We start from the raw sequence: 16,730 nt of genomic DNA, 5'->3' as shown, positions 1-16,730 counted from the left end.
GGACTTTAGATACAATCTTTAGATATAAACTATCGCAACCTAAACCTGTTGGAGAAACTGAACCCCACAGAATTCCATGACCTGCTCAAAGCCATGTAACTAATCTGGGGCAGAGCCTAGAGTCCCAATGAGGTCTCCTGGCTCCAGATTTGTTTTTCTCGATTCTTCTATATGGCGACAATAATGCGATCCTCTTTTCGACTTACCACACATGGGCTCCTATGAAGTCTGTACGAGGATAATGTTAGGGTAGTTTATCTCTAAAGTTTTAATGGGTTAAGAATCAGTCAGTCTCACAGAGACAACCCGAACAGTTTGTGGCTGCTAACATGAACGACAGATTTGTTCATTATAAAGTGAGCCTTGTATCCTGGCAGAGGTAAGAAGTTGCAGTCCTACCACGCAGAGCAACTTTGCTGTTCTTTATAAAACCACAGTGGGTCATAGTGGTGGGGAAAGACACTTAATCCTTTCCATGAAACGAGAAGAAAGCCAACTGAGCCATGGTCAATGAATGAAAGCAGTTTATTTGACATTAATTGCAGAATTTACAGCACTACCATTTAATGATAGGAATAAAAATAGAAAGAATCCAGTGTAAGCAATGTTGCAGACAAAACATCAGGGTGGGAAATGAGCAAATTGAAAATGCAATTAACATTCAAAGAAATCTTCCAAAACACTGGGAGTTTATCAAGTGGTGGGCAGCCCCTTGCTAATGGTGTGTAATCCTCATCCCCACCAGGATTTCAGGGCAGCCACTGAACATACACCCTGTTGACCATCCCTGGAAAATCTTTCAGCACAGTCTGACTTAACATGTCTGAGACAGGGCAAAATCTGGGCTATCATATGCTTTGGAAATTTAGCTGAGGGTGAAAAGAAAATAAGAATGTGGATTAACTAGGGGTTTCTTTTTTTCAAAACAGAAAGGAATGCCAATTGGAAGGGCGTGTTTTCCTGATTTTAAATATGAGAGGTAATGTCAAAGAGATTGACTATAAAAATGAAAGTTTAAAGTTCCTCCCCCCACTATAATTTTCTTGGAAATAATATCTGTAAAAGCAAGGAACCAGAACCAGAGGTGTGCACATGACTCTCTGATCTCTTGTCACTTTGGAATCTGGAAAGAGACCTATGAAAGGTAGCTGGATTTCTACAAAGGGCTGGGTTTCTGGAAGGACCGACCTAGAAGCCACTTGGCAGAACGTGGCCTCTCTCAGGGAAGGTTAACAACTGTGTAACCATTTTTCCCATGGCTTAAAGAGTCTTCTTTCCATTTTATAACTTTAAATAGAGCTGGGGCAAATTCTTCTCTCTTTTCCTCTGCCTTCCTTTCCTCATTTGAGTCACCTTAAAAACCATAAAGTAACCAACAGACTGGAAGAAAGGATTCAAGCCCCACAGGCCCCCATATGAAATGAAAAGGAACGACTTGATCCAGAGAACAAAAATCAATGAAAGAAAAGATGCTGGAACGTGTTCTCACTCCAGTGGGAGGATGGCCTCCCTAGTAAGAATTCATTGGCCAAGAAAGAATCTACAGTTTTTGTACTAGTGAAATGTTAATTTGGGTAGAAAGATCACAATAGGAAGGATAAAAACAAACAAACAAAAACGGCCAGGCTGTTTCTTGATAGTCTGGAAAAACACCTTCTTGGAGAAAAGCAAAGGCTGAAGAAGAGAACTAATTGAGATGTTGGTCAATCCCATATTATCTTTGCCCATGAAATTCTTTGGCCTCCTAGCTCAGGGGAGAAGAGACTGCAGTGCTGTAGGACTGAGGGGAAAAAAAGATTTGGTGATTGGAGATATGCATTGGAAGAGAACCCAGCACCAGGATCATGCCTGTACCATCTCAGTCTCTGCCCACCAAACGTAGATGGTGTCAGCTTATCAGTGTCTTCTTATTTCAGGAACTCCGATTTGCCACGTGTCTTAGAACCTGCCATGGTAGGAAGTTTGCTGGTACCATTTAGACTAGTGTAACACTAAACAACACAGTGAAGAAAGGAAATAATTTAGCTTCAAGAAGTATCTGTTAATAATATAATTTCCTAACCAATAGTCTTTGAAATCTTAACTTTTGTTACTACTGTCGCAAGTTCTCTGTCATAATCTGAAGAAAAACCCCCACAAAAACCTGTCCTAGACAGTAAACGGATGCTTAAGCTAAATGTCAAATTGGAGACAAAGCAAGGAAAATGGAGGGAAAACCCCCCAAGTTCTATAGCTTTTGAATAGGCCTTTCCAGTAGAGATAAAGTAGGCGCTGATGGGCTATTTTCTTGGCTCAGTAGATGTGGTTCAGCCTGTCCCCTAAACAAGATGCCGAGCATAGGCCGCATGCATGGCCCCCGGAGAGAGTGGCCATATTTTCCCAGATCAAAGACCTGGGAATAGCTAAAATATACATTAGAAACCAAACAACAGGAAAACCCATCCATCTCTTTCTTTGTTTTCCAAACAGCCATCTGCACAAATTATAGATAGAATAGCTAAACCAGAGGCAGAGTGATAAGGGGGTCTTGATTTGAAAGAATCCCCCCTTTGGGTGATGGGGATCTAGACCCTTTCCAGTAGTCAAGGTGGAAGAAGACACTTTCGGCGATGGCACCGGCAAAGTCAACCAGATGGGCCACCCACAGCCTTGGCTGGTGGAGCCCAGCTTGGGGAAAGGGGAGTGCTGCGCCTGGTGGGGTGCAGAAGGTTGAGGATTACTATTTTTTCCTCTTGCCTTTTCTGTAAGAGTCGGGGCCTGCCATCATGCTGGCATGTGCTCACAGCCAAGGGATCTCGGAGAAGTGCTGAGGTCAAGACAGGGTGAGGTGAGAAGGTTTGGGCCCAGCTCTCTTTAAACAAGCAGATACTTATGGAGATGTCTTCCTGGTGCCAAAATCTACCCTCTAGCCCGTGGACCTTTCATGTCCCAGGCCAGGCCCACATTCCTACCATGAGAGCAGGAGCGGAATCCAGGCCAAGCTGAGGTCAATTCCACAGCTCTGTGTCTCCAAGGAAAAGGACATCCACGGGCACAAAGCATCGAGTAAAAACCCTTTAATAACAAAATAACATTCACCATGTAGCTACGTCAGTTGTCTGGAAAACTCAGCTTACACTTGATTTAACATGTCACTTTCCACACAGTTTCAAAACAAATTTTTAAAAAGGACATAAGATGGCATAACAAAATATACCTCAAGTTTCGTAAGACCAGTCTTCTTGGCAAATCCTAGAGGGCCAGACCCAGGCGTTGCTCCTAATGAAAAGGGCTGGGCCCCCTCACGTCACAGACACTCCTCTGTTTGCTTCGGATGGAAAATGCATTTGAACCTTGCAGGTACTACGGTATCTGCATCAGGAGGAATAGTGTGTGGGTTTGTGAGTGTGAGGAGAACTTTACTGAAACAAATAATCAATGCGGTTTATTGCGGAAGAACACATAAAGCTTTCTGGAAGATTAAACACTATTACAAGCATTAAGTGTCTTACCAAAGCCAACTTAAAATTCTTATATCCATTCCCACCTTTGGCAGGTTTGAAAGGGGAAAAATAAAAAAAACAAAACAAAAAACTACCTATTACAAAGCTTCCATGATCACAATCTACTTTATAAGGCCAAAAAAAAGTTTCTTTGTGTTATTAACGAAAGCGCACTCCCAGCGTAGTCTCATTGACGGTAAAACGATTGCCCTGCTGTTGGTGATTTCCGATGTTTTGCATAGCAGGCTGCTGCTTTCCCGCCACTGCGCTACACTCGCCCATGCAAAGTGTGCCGGGCAGTTGATTTGGCTTTATGTCAAGCGTTTTGGTCTGGGAAATAGGTATGAAACTTGAGAGTAGGTCTCAGAACCGAAATATAAGACAGTACAAGTTTGCCCAATCCAATGCAACTGAAAAATACTTTTTTGAGATATAGAGGCTGCAGATAACTGGGGAGTTTAAACCAAGATGGTTTCCCTAAACTGGGGTTCAAAACTTCCTTTACCACCGCCTCCCCCTGCAACTTAGGATAGAGGTAACACTGTCCAGCAGGAAAGAGTGAGGTATAGAGTCATCTCTGACCCTAGGGAGGAAGAAGCATGATATGGCTGCACAGGTGATGGTGTGGGAAACGGCCATCTATTTTTGCCCGTATCACTGGAGTAGTTGGTGGAGTTGTCCAGGAGAATGGACCAAAAAAAGCCATAGAATAATTATTGATATTGATGCCATTTGAGTTTCTACTGGGAACTGACCTGACCACAAAATACTAAAAGGAACCAAACACAATCAGAGTGGCCATTCCCAAGCAGGGGTCCAGGGGAGGCTTGAGCGGGATGAATTCCCATGTCCATGTACATGGCCAGTTAGGTCTGAGGTCATGGACATAAAGCCAAAATGATGCCTCTTAGTGGAGACCGAAAATGCAGAGTTGAGTGGTCCTTCAGTGCTTGTTTCCAAACCCCTCTCACATAGCGTGAGACAGCTGGGTCCTGCAGATCCCAGTTGGGGATAGCAAGCGGGCTAACTTAAGCTCGGAATGAACTTTCTCATAAAATTTGAACCTGGTCCAAGCTGACTCATTTTGAAATCCCAACAGATGTAAAGGTATTTTTGAGGTGAGACATTTCCCAATAAAACCAATATGACCATCGTCTGAGGCTGAACTGTGTACATTTTCACAGTTTAATGTATACACGACTGTTCCACGACGGCTAACAAACGACTGGCGCCCATGCATAAATAAAGTCCATTGAACCAAAGGGGAGGGTCTAGTTCCAAATGAAATGCTGCTATTAAGACCACAATGCATCACACTGCTAACTTTTTAGCCTCATGCATAAAATTATAGCACTGATTGGCAGTTGCTAATTATAATACTACACGGTTAACACAGAACAATTAATTGTTCAGACCAAGTAGCACAAATGTAGAAAATAATCATTTCTTTTTCAACAGAGCAAATGAACACAGATTGTTTCTTCAGCAAAATATGAAACTGTAAACTTTGGGCTCATTCTGCAACTTTCCCCAATCCAGAATAAATAAAATCCAAAGGGGGAAAAAAAGAACATACATTTTTTTTTTAAGCGCACCTTTTCGTCTATTACAAAAGCACAACCTAAAACATATAAAGCTTTTTTTTTCTTTTTTCTTTTTTTAAATCACAGTTACCAAAAGAAACAGTGAATAATTTATTACATACGCTATAATAACATTACTCTAAACACTATTATCTATGAGGTATATCTGAGAAAATTCGGTAAGGAATTGCGCGGTCTGCATTGCCAACATGCCCAGGTTCATATTAAAGCTTTGGAACCGTGAAGAACTAGAAAAGGGGGAAGGGCGGGCGAGGGTGGGGAACAGAGGGAAGAGACAGAGAGAGGACCTTTGGTATTAGTACAAATCTTGTTCTTTGCAGGGTTGCGTTGCAAAGCACCACAGTACAATAAGCCCACCAATTTACTGTATGGAGGCCCAGTTGAAGCTGAGGTATTCACAGGAAGGATTAAAAAAAGCAGAGAGGTCCAGACTGGCTAAATCGTTGCTTTGGTTCAAGCAAGGCACTCGTCCCGTGGTAATGTCACACTTTGCAAGTGAAGCATGAGGCTGAGGGGGATTGCTGAGAAGGGGTCTGCCAATTAGGGATGTTTTCTGTGTTCAGGCTGCCATCGCTCTCTTTAGGTTCCCTCTTGTAGGGGCCTGGCGGTGGGAAGGCGGTGTCGGCTTCTAGGGGAACACTCTGCTGCTTGGTGATCAGATCTTTGTTGCGCCTCCTAGGTGTTCTGAGAATTCTGTTTCCAGTAGGAACCAGGAAAGAAAACCAATGCAATCTGCTGTTTGGAAGGAAGGCCTTGCAAGTCTGCCATGGGTGGGGGAAGATGGAGCTTTCAGCTCGTTTGGACAGGAGGGAACTGTGACATGTCATATGGTGCTTAGACACCACAGGAAGGGGGTGAGTGGGTTTCCTAACAGAGGCCAGTCTGCCTTCTAAATTATTCCACCAGCTATACTCTGTCAAGGCAAGTGCTAATTGGTCTACTTCCTTCTTAGCTTCATTGTTTAAATGGTCCCTTTAAAAGCTCAAAGATAATCACATCATGTGAAATACAAAATATTAGTGCTCAATAAAGAGCTATAAGGATGAGGGTGAGCCTTTGCACATGTCTCAAATCTACTTGGTCAGACGCTGAGAATGATTCATTGGCTAACATACAAGTCACTCTAATGAATGGATCTTAGTGGTGATTTAATTATTTAATGAAATCCAAAGAAAACCAATTAATTTCATGAATAAGGAGGGAAGAGAGAAGCAACTCCAAGTAGTCATTTCTTAAACTGACTTATCTATTCCTCTGAAATTTGGGGTCATCTTTCATTTATAGTAAATAATCTTCAATGTAAGGCTTCATTTTCTCTCATAAATACAGAGTTGGACTAGAAATGAAATATAAGCACATACAAGTCAAGAAGAAAAGGGAAAAGCTGAACAGCTGAAATGTCACATGTGCAAACAGTGATCTAATTTCTCTGATACTGACCTAAGATATCCATAAGAATTAAACTGAACAGGCCCACTCTCTCCCCTCACTGAGTGAAAGGAGTGTGTAGACCGCACTTTGTCATGGGGAACTTCAACAGGGACCTCCCTGGATCAACCTGCACTCCCCACATTTCAAGGCTGGCCACCTTTGTAGCCACGAACCCCATGTGACTTTCTGCTGAGACTGTAACTAGACAAACACTGAAATTCCCATGACTGTTTTTACCCACTGAAAATGTTAAGTGATAAGCCCCAGGCCCTACTTATTGCTAAAGGATTGCTACCTTGCTCTCTACCCACCGGTGGCCCATCTCATGCAGAGGAAGCGCTGGGCACTGGGATAGAAGGCCTTTGCCTCTGTGTTGCTATTTAACTCGGATAACTATTTCATTCCTCCAGGCCTCCAGGAGTGGTGGACTGAATGACTTCAAAGGCCCTTTCTAGCTCTGCTGTTCAGTAATTAGAGTTTCTATGGTCCAGGAATTGGAAATCTTTACTGGGATAGCTCCACAACAGGAACAAGGTCACAGCTAGGACAGAAGGCCACTTCCACCCAGACTTCTTGGCCCGTTTGCAATCGGAATTTAAAGAATCCAATTACAGCAGCATCTGAACTTGCATCCTGAACACATGACAGGGACAGCGAACAAATGAGAGAAACACAGAAAATATCCCTTTTCGATTGGCAGCCGCTGTCGCACAGATAATTCTTTCTGTGGGGAATCTGAGCTGTGGCTGTACATACCATATGTCAGAGAGAAGAGTTAAAATTATAAAAGAGCACAAGCAAAATGCAGACCGCACAGAGAAAGAAATCTTTGGTATCTTTGGTGTCTCAACACGATTAAAATTACAAATGGAAAAAGTCAGTGAGGTAGCCTTCTTTGGTTCTCACTAGAAATAGAAAGTTTTTCCTTTTTTTTTCTTTTTTCTGCTTTTTTTTTCCCTCCTTTTTTGTTTGGTTGTTTTACACACACACAGAGTTCATTCTTGGAAGCAGCTAGTGTAAGGGTTTCTCTCTTTTTGCTGTTATGATTTTTTTAAATGTATTTTTTTCCAGTTTCTCTATAGAAGCCCCGAAATCCAGGCTGGTGAAGCAGGGTCTCGGCTTATGTTTTCTGAATGCACGGGTGCAGGTTCGATAGTCATTGCTCGTCCACAGACTTTGCTCTGTTGTTCTGACCGCAAACAAACGATAGTGCTCTCTGTTGTTTTAAATAAAAAATATAAACTATACAGTGCACCTTTCGCAGATGCTGAATAAGTTAAATAAATAAGTTACACTAAGAAGACTCTGCGGGCCCCAATAATTAAAAGGTGAAGTTCTTCTGGTACCACATGGGGCTCTGGCCTTAAGTTAAATAATTTAATAACTGTTATTTAAACGATTTTCAAAGTTAATTCAACAAGGAAACATAACAATTCTTTTCTTTTTTGTAACCTGTATTTCTTCCCTGTCTGTAACAGAATTTCACTGCTTTATAAAGCAAACTAACCTTCAAGAGAATGCTAAAGCTGATTTTGCATCACTGATGCACACCACTGATGTAGATTTTGATATAGCACAAGGAGTAAAACCAAACTAAGGAAGGTTGATTAAATAATTACCCAAATCCTATACATTTCTATGCTAGAAACTAATTTAAATAAATTAATTACATTAATTGTACTTTGCTTGTTGGGTCATAACCCAAAAAGACAAGAAAAACATTATTTTTTCCTGTCTTCATTTTTTGATGGACAAATGTATTAACCTCTTCAATAGTCTAAATGAACATAAACAGGGAATTATAACCTCTAAAACTTACTCATGTTCGTAAAAACCATTTGGATGTGACAAGCATGAAAAAAATCGCCACCCCTCCCTTCCAGCTCACGTGACTCCCATAATATCATGCCATCATTGTCTCAACCCTGGGAGCCAGGGCCCACTTTTTCCCTGTTAGTTTGCACTTCGTTCTGCTATTTTTTTCCTTCTTTTTTGTTTTTTTTTCTTTCTTGTCCCTGTTCAGGTCTTTGGATTTAGCTTTAGTTATGAGAGATCCAGAATAAAGCTATTCAACCGAAGTAATCAAGCATATGTATCATTCTTACGCAGCTGATTAAATAATCCAAGGTTTCTTGAAAGTTTGAGCTTATCTTGGATGTGCCCAAATGAAAGCGGTTCCAAGTGTGCACAAGGAAGATGTTGGGATACTCTTTTTTCCCCTGCATTTTAGTTTTCCATGTTACAGTAAGTAATGAAAACAATGTACACTGTAGAAGTTCCACATGTGTGTGAAATGATCATTTAAAATTTATTTATTGTAACAGATGACAGTATGGAGATGTCTGCACACACGTGTCTGCGCAGTCTAGACATGCATGGGTAATGTGTGTTGCTGTAAGGATGTCTGTGAGAACACATGTCGAGAGATGTATGTAAATCTGTCTACACCCAAGCTGACGGACTGACTGTATAGGCTCGAGGCAAGCTTATCTACCAAGGTTTATACTATCTGAAATGCCTGCTGTAAAAGGTGGAGCAGAGCGGACTTCCATGGAATGACCAAACCAGTAGCAGTGTGTTTTTTCCTACACACATTAACTCTACTAAAAAGGGATTAGCTGGCCAATTTGGCATCTGAGAACAATGAGCATTTCCAGTCCCGGTGGGATTCACGCAATGGCCCATCCGTTACAAGGCCTCCATTAGAAGCTTTGTGTCTACCTTGGTGGAGCCACGTATTATTTTAATAATTATTTTTGTATTTTATAACACATTCCAAGACTCCCTAAAACAAATAAGCAAACCCTCCCTTTCCCCTGCCCTTGGAAAGAAACAAATCAGGGGTAGAAAATGGGCATTGGGACAGCTGTATTTAGAGCCAATGTCGTTAACTTACGAGACTTACACAAATTTAAGAGCCCCTTTTTCTTGAGTAAGGGTTTTGTGGCCTTTTTTGACGACTAGACTCTCCTGCTGTTTGAGAGGTGACTTGGTCTTAGGGAAGGGCACACAGTGACTAAGTCCTGCAGGTGAAGATCAGGAAGTTACAGGCACCAGTCCTTTCCCTCCTCCATCTGCTGGTTACCGCTCACTCCCAGGGAGGTTAACAAGTCTGAATCACAGCATCAGCAGCAACAATAACAGCTCAATCTGTTCAGAATCAGGACAATTACTGTCACGGTACACTCATGTCTGGGTCTTGGGGTCCACCTGGACCCCATGTATCATTTCTTTTTCTCTACTTTGTCATCGAGTCCATTCTTCTTCAACAACACGGGAGCCCAGCCTGTTCTTTTTGTATTTGAAAAAACTCCTGCCCTACAACTTCCTGGAAAGCAGGGTTCACTGCAAAGGTATAGAGCCAAGATACGATGCTAGTGATAGTCACACGGACACTTGGATAATCCTGCGAACGTTTTCAGAAGTGGGGAAGTGTCGTCCTCTGTAGGTCTAGGCAATAGCGATTTTTAAAAATCTGTTCAGCTTTAATTTGTGGCATTAATAGGTGGGCATCCAGCACAAATAAGGTAAAAATAGTTGATTATAAAAAAGGTATTAATATTTGGCTTTAAAACACAGTTTGACTTACAAAAATGCATATGTGTGTGTGTGTGTATGATTTACCTTCCTAATTTTTATTTTACTTCAGTTTTAAATGAAAATTAGCTTAAGTTTCCTAAACCTATAATTGCCAAGAGCCTGCAGGAATAGACATGCGGAGGACGGAGAAGGAGAGATGACGGCACTCTTCAGAAAAAGCATCAGGCTGGGTCCTTCACAACTCATTCTCACCTGTACCTCTAAGGGGTACACCTTACTACATACTATGTTACATTTTGGAAAGCTTTTAATATTGGGGTAGAGTTTTTATTATTGTTGCTGTTTTCCTTTTAAAAAATATTGGCTCTTAATAAAAATTTTCTGGAATAAAAGAATTCTATCCCCAGTACCAAAATCACATTGAAAATAAAATTAAAGCAAGCCTATTTACCTAAAGGAATAAAGAAAAGTATTTTTTCCACTCAGTAGCCTTTAGACTTCCAGCGCCTCAAGAATGTGAATTTTGGTTCAGAACTGTCCCTTCCATTGCTGATGGCTGAGGCATGCCTAGAATTCTTTCTGGGGATTGAGGAGATGGATCCTAAACCATAACAAGACCAAAGGATTGTTTTTTTTTCTGAAATTATTAACTTAAACTATGATTTTAAATGCTTGAGGAAACATATGGGTGAAATTCCATTACCTTTCAATTGGCAGGAATTTTTTTCTTTCCAATTTCTAACAAATTGAAATTCTATAGGGCTTAAAATTTTGATACATAGATATATAGATACAGACATGTATTTATATATGCATGTAAATAATTTTTTAAAGCAAGCATTCTCTCTGGTATGATATTATCTGGTGAGGTCCTTATCAAGTCCTTGGAGGAAAGTTCTTGCCTTTCTTACATGATGACATATTCCTCAGGTCACCAGGAACACAGAGGGTGTGTGTTGAAGTCTCAGGCCACCAAGGCAGCCTCTTTTGGTGCTGACATCTTCAGAGGATGCCAGAGACTGAAATGCTGAGATTAGAGTACCAAAGAATCACTAATCAAACCAAACAGGCTTGGTTCCTCAATCTACTCTTGATAAGAACAACCATTTCCATTGGCCACAAGTCATAAGGATTCATTTGGAAACATTCAAGTTGGAATTCATTTTTATCAACCAATCTGGAGCCTTCCCCTGCTGAAATAAGCTCTTTCTTTCTTTCTTTCTTTCTTTCTTTCTTTCTTTCTTTCTTTCTTTCTTTCTCTCTCTCTCTCTCTCTCTCTCTCTCTCTCTCTCTCTCTCTCTCTCTCTCTCTCTCTCTCTCCTCTCTTTCTCTTTTTGTTTTTTGGGTTTTTTTTGTTTTTGTTTTTGGTCATTTGACAAAGGAGACATGGAGTATGAGCATGAGACAGAGACACAGGGAAAAGTCAAGGAATATCCCCAGGTAGGATGAATGACAAAAGTCATGGAGAGTCACATTCTTTCACAGCTCCATGGCTGCTGCCCCTGCACAGGGAGACACACATGGTGGGAGAGAGTAGTGGGACAAGGAACAATGGGGCTCCCAGGGGCAGGACTCTGGGATCCTTCCCAAACCCTGCTTGGTGTTTTCTCTCCAGGACTAACACACCTACCCCATCCCTAATGACACCCCTGCATCACCCCAGGTTACAAATTGGTAATTACCACCCTGAGGAAACATGATCATTGCAGCGGGAGTTGGACTTCCCCTGTGAGGAGTCCCTTTGGTGGGTCTACTCACTGAGGAGGATCTGGAGCACCCTGATGGGACAGGGAAACTCCTCTAGAACATATTTCAGGGCTGGCCTCACCTCCGTAACTGGTGGGAACGGACCACTGAGCCTTCCGGCAGTTACAGGAGATGAGCCCCGCACTGGCCCTGGCCCAGTTATGGGGTGGGTCTGATGCATGAACCTCACTTACCACCTTGATCATGGCTGAGGCATAGATTAGAGATGACTTCAAATACAAATAAAACTCCTTTCCACCATGGACCCACTTATCAACAGCTTAATGGTTGAAATGCATGAACTTGACTTTTAACCTTTCCCGGGAATTTGCACAGAAATCTAAACTCTCCAAATCATCCACAGTGGCAAATGAACTCTGGGATGGCATGAGAAATGAGCGAAATTCTGAACTGAATACTTAATAAATGAAGCACTCAATGAAAACAGGACATGAATTTGGACAGCAATAATTTTGGGGTTCTCACCAATGTCAAGTTGAATCTATATATGTGTTCATATATTATATATATATCTTTTTTTAGAAATGCAACTTTACAGCTGATTTTTAAAAAGCTAATAGAAAAGTAGAAATTGGCAATTATTTTTACATGTTACCCCCCACCCCCAAATGAAGCCCTGTTAGGATGTAGCAATCACATGAAGACGAGGCTATCAATTCCTCTATAAACTCTTTGGTTCTGCGGCTCGGGCAAGGATGTGTCACCAAGACCCCTGACCCTGACCCTCATTCCCCTTCCCTCCCCTGATGATGAGACTGAACACAGAAGGAACCTTAAGTCTAAGGGAAAAGCAAAGAACATTCAAGTGGCAATACTATTCCCCATACTCTGTGGAGCAGAGGAAAGAGAATCGTTCACTATCCCAACATCTTAAACTTGGAGTTTATGGAACCTGTTGAGAGATTCCATGTTGGGGTAGAAAGCCATAAAACAAAATTAAAGGGAAGCAATAAAATCAAATAAACGACCCTTTCCTTTCGTTGCTCAGAAACAAAATTGATTACCTTTACACAGATCAATGGCGCTACTAGCATGTTAGCCAGGCAAGAGGAGATAATTAACTGAAACAAAAGGTGTGAGAAATCCTCATCTTTGGTATTGTAGCTGTTGAGGTTTCTGTTGCTCTGTTCCGTGTTCTTTTGAAAAACTGCATAGGCACAAATTAAAGACAATCTTCAACTTTAAGATTACCGCGTGAGTTGTCAAATGAAGCAGCAGCCACTGAGGCTTTTCCTTATTTCCATTCTTGTCTCAACCCTTTCTTTAAAATCTGCTTCCAAAAAATGTCCCAAGAGGTCTGTCTGAACACAGTGTGTCTCGCTGTTTTTTATTTGGTTTTTGGCGTGCTTCCTTCTTGTCGGTGGTGATTTTCATTGATTTACGTATTCATTTATTCATCTTAACGGGACAGTTCTGTTGTTGAAGTAGGTGCAGAAAAAGTTTCTTTGGTTTCGATTAAGTAATTCATAAAAAAGTCAGTCTCAAGTGTCTGTAAAGAATCATTTGGCTTGCTTTGAACACCCCCATGGTGCCCACCTGGGGCCATTCACTGGTAAATATGCACATCGTGAGCTTTGCAACCTCCCAGAGTTCTGTAGGCGCTCTCCTGCTTGCTGTTGGAAGGTGACAGCCAGAAACCACAGCAGTGTGGCAAAGCCACTCCCTGGTGGCTTGGCTAAATGTCCTCGGCATAACCTGTCCACTCAGCCTGACGGTGAGCCAAATGGAAGAGCCGAATGCCATTCGGAGTTGCAGAGGTTTTCTGATTTCTAAAAGTAATCACAGTATTTTTAGGCTAGAAAATGGCAAGTAATAAATGTCTTTGGTTTGCAGTATTCTGCTTCTTTGGTGTGCTGTGTTTTCTCCAGTTTATTTCAGCTGTTTTGCTAGGATGACACAACAATGGAAGAGCTTTAGGACTAGATGGGTAACATGTATGGTGGTTTGAATTCTTTATTTTTTTCTTGCTAGAAAACACTGAAAATATCCCTATCAATGGGATGGACGAAAGAACAACCCAAATCTGAAAGGGTGAGGATGAGTTACGAGGTGGTCAGAATGCACAGTAGGAAGAACCAGGTGACTAACAACCAAGAAGGATACGTTAATGATCTAAAAAAATCTAGATCTTTTTTTAATGCTGCATTTGCTCCATGTACCATAACAGTTAAATTGGCCTCCTGAGTGTGCGTCTGCATTATGTACAAACAGAATTTGTAGCAAACTGCAAAATGTGCTTGAAGTCGCATTCCCAATGATTCCCTAATGACTTCACTATCGGCGTCTTGAAAATCCAGATGCGGCGAATCCAAAACCTTCCTTACTACTCTGTTTATCTTCGTTGTGCTTGATACTTTGAGCTCAAGTGAACTGATTTGTTGTTTTGGTGGATCCAAGACCACGTGAGATTTCCAGGAGATAAAGAAAACTGTAAACTGGATCAACTTAAAGCTTTCAAAACCATTCAATGAAAAGATGCCTGAGTTGGAAAAACTGGTCCTTGGATTTTAACTTCCATATTTAAAACTTGTGCTCAGTAATTATCACTCTGATGTTCTTTATGTTATGGCTGTGAACTTTGGTGAACTGTGGTGGAATGAGGCTAAGCACTTGGAAAGCAAATGAGGTCATTCTGGTTGCTAGATTCTTCTCTTAATGTAGCATCTTGGGAGCCCAAACTCAGGCCAAGTTCCCACCTTTCCATCTGGGAACAAGGTCTGCAAGAGGTTGATAGGACCTGAATGAAGTAGGACTGTTGACATTTTAAGCAATCCTGAGCTTGGGTGACACCACACTGAAACGAACTTGCTCCAGGAAGGCCCCATTTGGGCTTCTGAGATGCTTAGCATGCTCAGAGGACAATGTCCGGTTCAAAGAGATTCATTTTCAGCTTGCACGTGGACTCCATAGCCATTAAAAACAAAATAAAAAAGAACACCTGGCCTATGATTACAGCTAGAAGTTTCTTTTCAAGAGAATTGTGCTTTCAAATCACCAGTGAAGGGCCCCAGCTAAGAATCCGGTGTCTTTTTCCTTTGGATTTTCTTTTGGAATCTGTTGTCCTCGTTTGGAGGTGACTTGTGCCCAGCTGAGAGTCCTCCCATCATGCTTTGGTACAGGTGCTGGCGGTGGACGAGGAGCCCCCTGTGCTCAGGTCTTCCTGCCACTTCTCTAGGCTGCGGCGCCGGGCATTCATGAAGAAGTTGCTGACGGTTGTGAGCTCCAGGCCCAGCTGCTGGGAAATGGTGATCTGCATCTCTTTAGATGGGCGCTTGTTCTCCTTGAAGATGGCAAAGAGTGTTCTGCGTTGGAGGTCGGTGAACACCAGGCGGGATTTCTTCTGGGAGTTGTTCCTGTCTTTGTTTGGTTCTTGCTCTTTGCGTTTGCACGCTGGAAGGGAAAGAGAGGAAGGATGGAGTCAGTGCCGGTACCTGAGAAGGGGATCCACTGAAAACAGTGACCAATTCATACGAGAGGATGTAAACCGTTAAACTCTACTGTGCAAATTGCCCAGCTGTCAATCACCAGGCTTCCTAGCTCCTCTCTAGTGACAGGCCTATTCGGTAAGTGGGGGCAGGGAGCAAGGAGACAACAGCAGGGCTGCTCTATGGGCTGGTGTGGAACCAATTGCTTTCTCCTTCATCCCACCCCCATCCCCAGCACACCCTCTAAGTCTTTATCTCTGAAATCAGGTGCTGTGAAGGGAGCCATGACTCCAGGTCCCCAGGGGGAGCCTGGTTAGACAGTCCCTCTTTCATATTCACTTTTGAGAATTGTTTACAGCTGATCTGAAATTACTTTGGGGAGTCAAAACTTAAAAGTGCATAATTTTTCAAAATCAAAGCTTCTACCCACATGAGTCAAAAAATTGTTAACAGAATAAAATTAGAAGTGACAGAATGATGGTATCATCCCAACTCAAATCTCCCTCTTCCAGACTTTTGAAAAATTAAGAGGGAAAGGCTGTGAAAAAATTGGTTTGTCCAGTTCTCGTTGGGCTAGTCTGAAGGGAGGCCAGTGCAAGACCAGGGCTTTCCTCACAGACCAGATGCCAACCCACTCAGGCAGTGGGACTGGCGACATCCAGACCGGTGTCCATCTGGAAGGCCAAGAACAGAGACAAGGAAGACACACCACACAAATGGACCTGGACCCATTCTCCATCTCTGGGATTTCATCCCTCCCATCACTCCCTTCTGCTGGCGAGAGCAAGCACAGCCCTGGCGAGACAAACCTCTAAGCCATTTGGCAAATTCTCCTGGACAGCCACGTGGAGGGTACTCAGGGGTGAACAACCTACACCTCAGGGAGAAAGCTGCTGTTGGCTTCTTAGAGAAAATATGGGGATGCAGGAGCAGGAGGGAAGGAGGGGGGGTGAGAGAAGAAGGGACGAGAGAGCAGGGGGCCACACACACATGTGCATATGCCCATTCCCCTCATTCTGGAGGCTCCAGAACAGGGTCATGTCCAAAGTGCAGAAATGCAGAAGCTCAGGATGATTGCTTTATAAACCCCCAGCATCCTCCAATGCCTGGGCCGCACGCACCTAGGGCTTCATTCTGACTCGGGGCAAACTTTGGCCTACCTGGGTTTCCCTGTACTACCTACCTTCCTGCTCTCATGTGGATGGTAAATGATAAACCTCTCCTCTGCCTTTACACCCCCACACCCACCCCCACCGCCACCGCTTGGGTGTGGGGTTGCAAGTAGGTTAGTCATGACAACTGTTACAGATACTCCCCAGTGTCCACTTATTATCAAATGAAAGCCAGCCAGGCATCGTTCTCAGTTTGGGCGCCTCGAGACAGCCTCAGAGGAAAACATGTTTTACTTCCTGTCTGTATTTTTACCTTCAATACAAAGCCACTGAAGGGGGCTTAGTAAATGGGGGTCCTTTGATGTCTGC

At 42.6% G+C, this 16,730-nt stretch overlaps 1 protein-coding gene across 2 annotated transcripts in view; it reads right to left on the bottom strand.

Moving 5' to 3' along the window:
* Window positions 1-1,607: 1,607 nt before the first annotated feature.
* Window positions 1,608-16,730, bottom strand: part of ONECUT2 (one cut homeobox 2) — a 42,286-nt gene continuing 27,163 nt past the window's right edge. Inside the window, exons 2-3 of one of the 2 annotated variants that reach the window (XR_008425381.1) lie at window positions 12,829-15,214; window positions 1,608-3,351 (exon numbers count right to left, since the gene is read on the bottom strand). Coding sequence is in view for 1 of the 2 variants with exons in the window: in XM_024580719.3 (XP_024436487.2) it covers window positions 14,928-15,214 (287 nt within the window). In the remaining variant the exon portion in view is untranslated. Of the gene's footprint in view, window positions 15,215-16,730 lie in introns of both variants that reach the window. The other variant, XM_024580719.3, reaches the window with a different exon arrangement.

Source organism: Desmodus rotundus, chromosome 10 (assembly GCF_022682495.2).
Source record: "Desmodus rotundus isolate HL8 chromosome 10, HLdesRot8A.1, whole genome shotgun sequence".
Lineage (NCBI taxonomy): Eukaryota > Metazoa > Chordata > Mammalia > Chiroptera > Phyllostomidae > Desmodus > Desmodus rotundus.
This window is presented reverse-complemented; position numbering and strand designations above follow the sequence as displayed.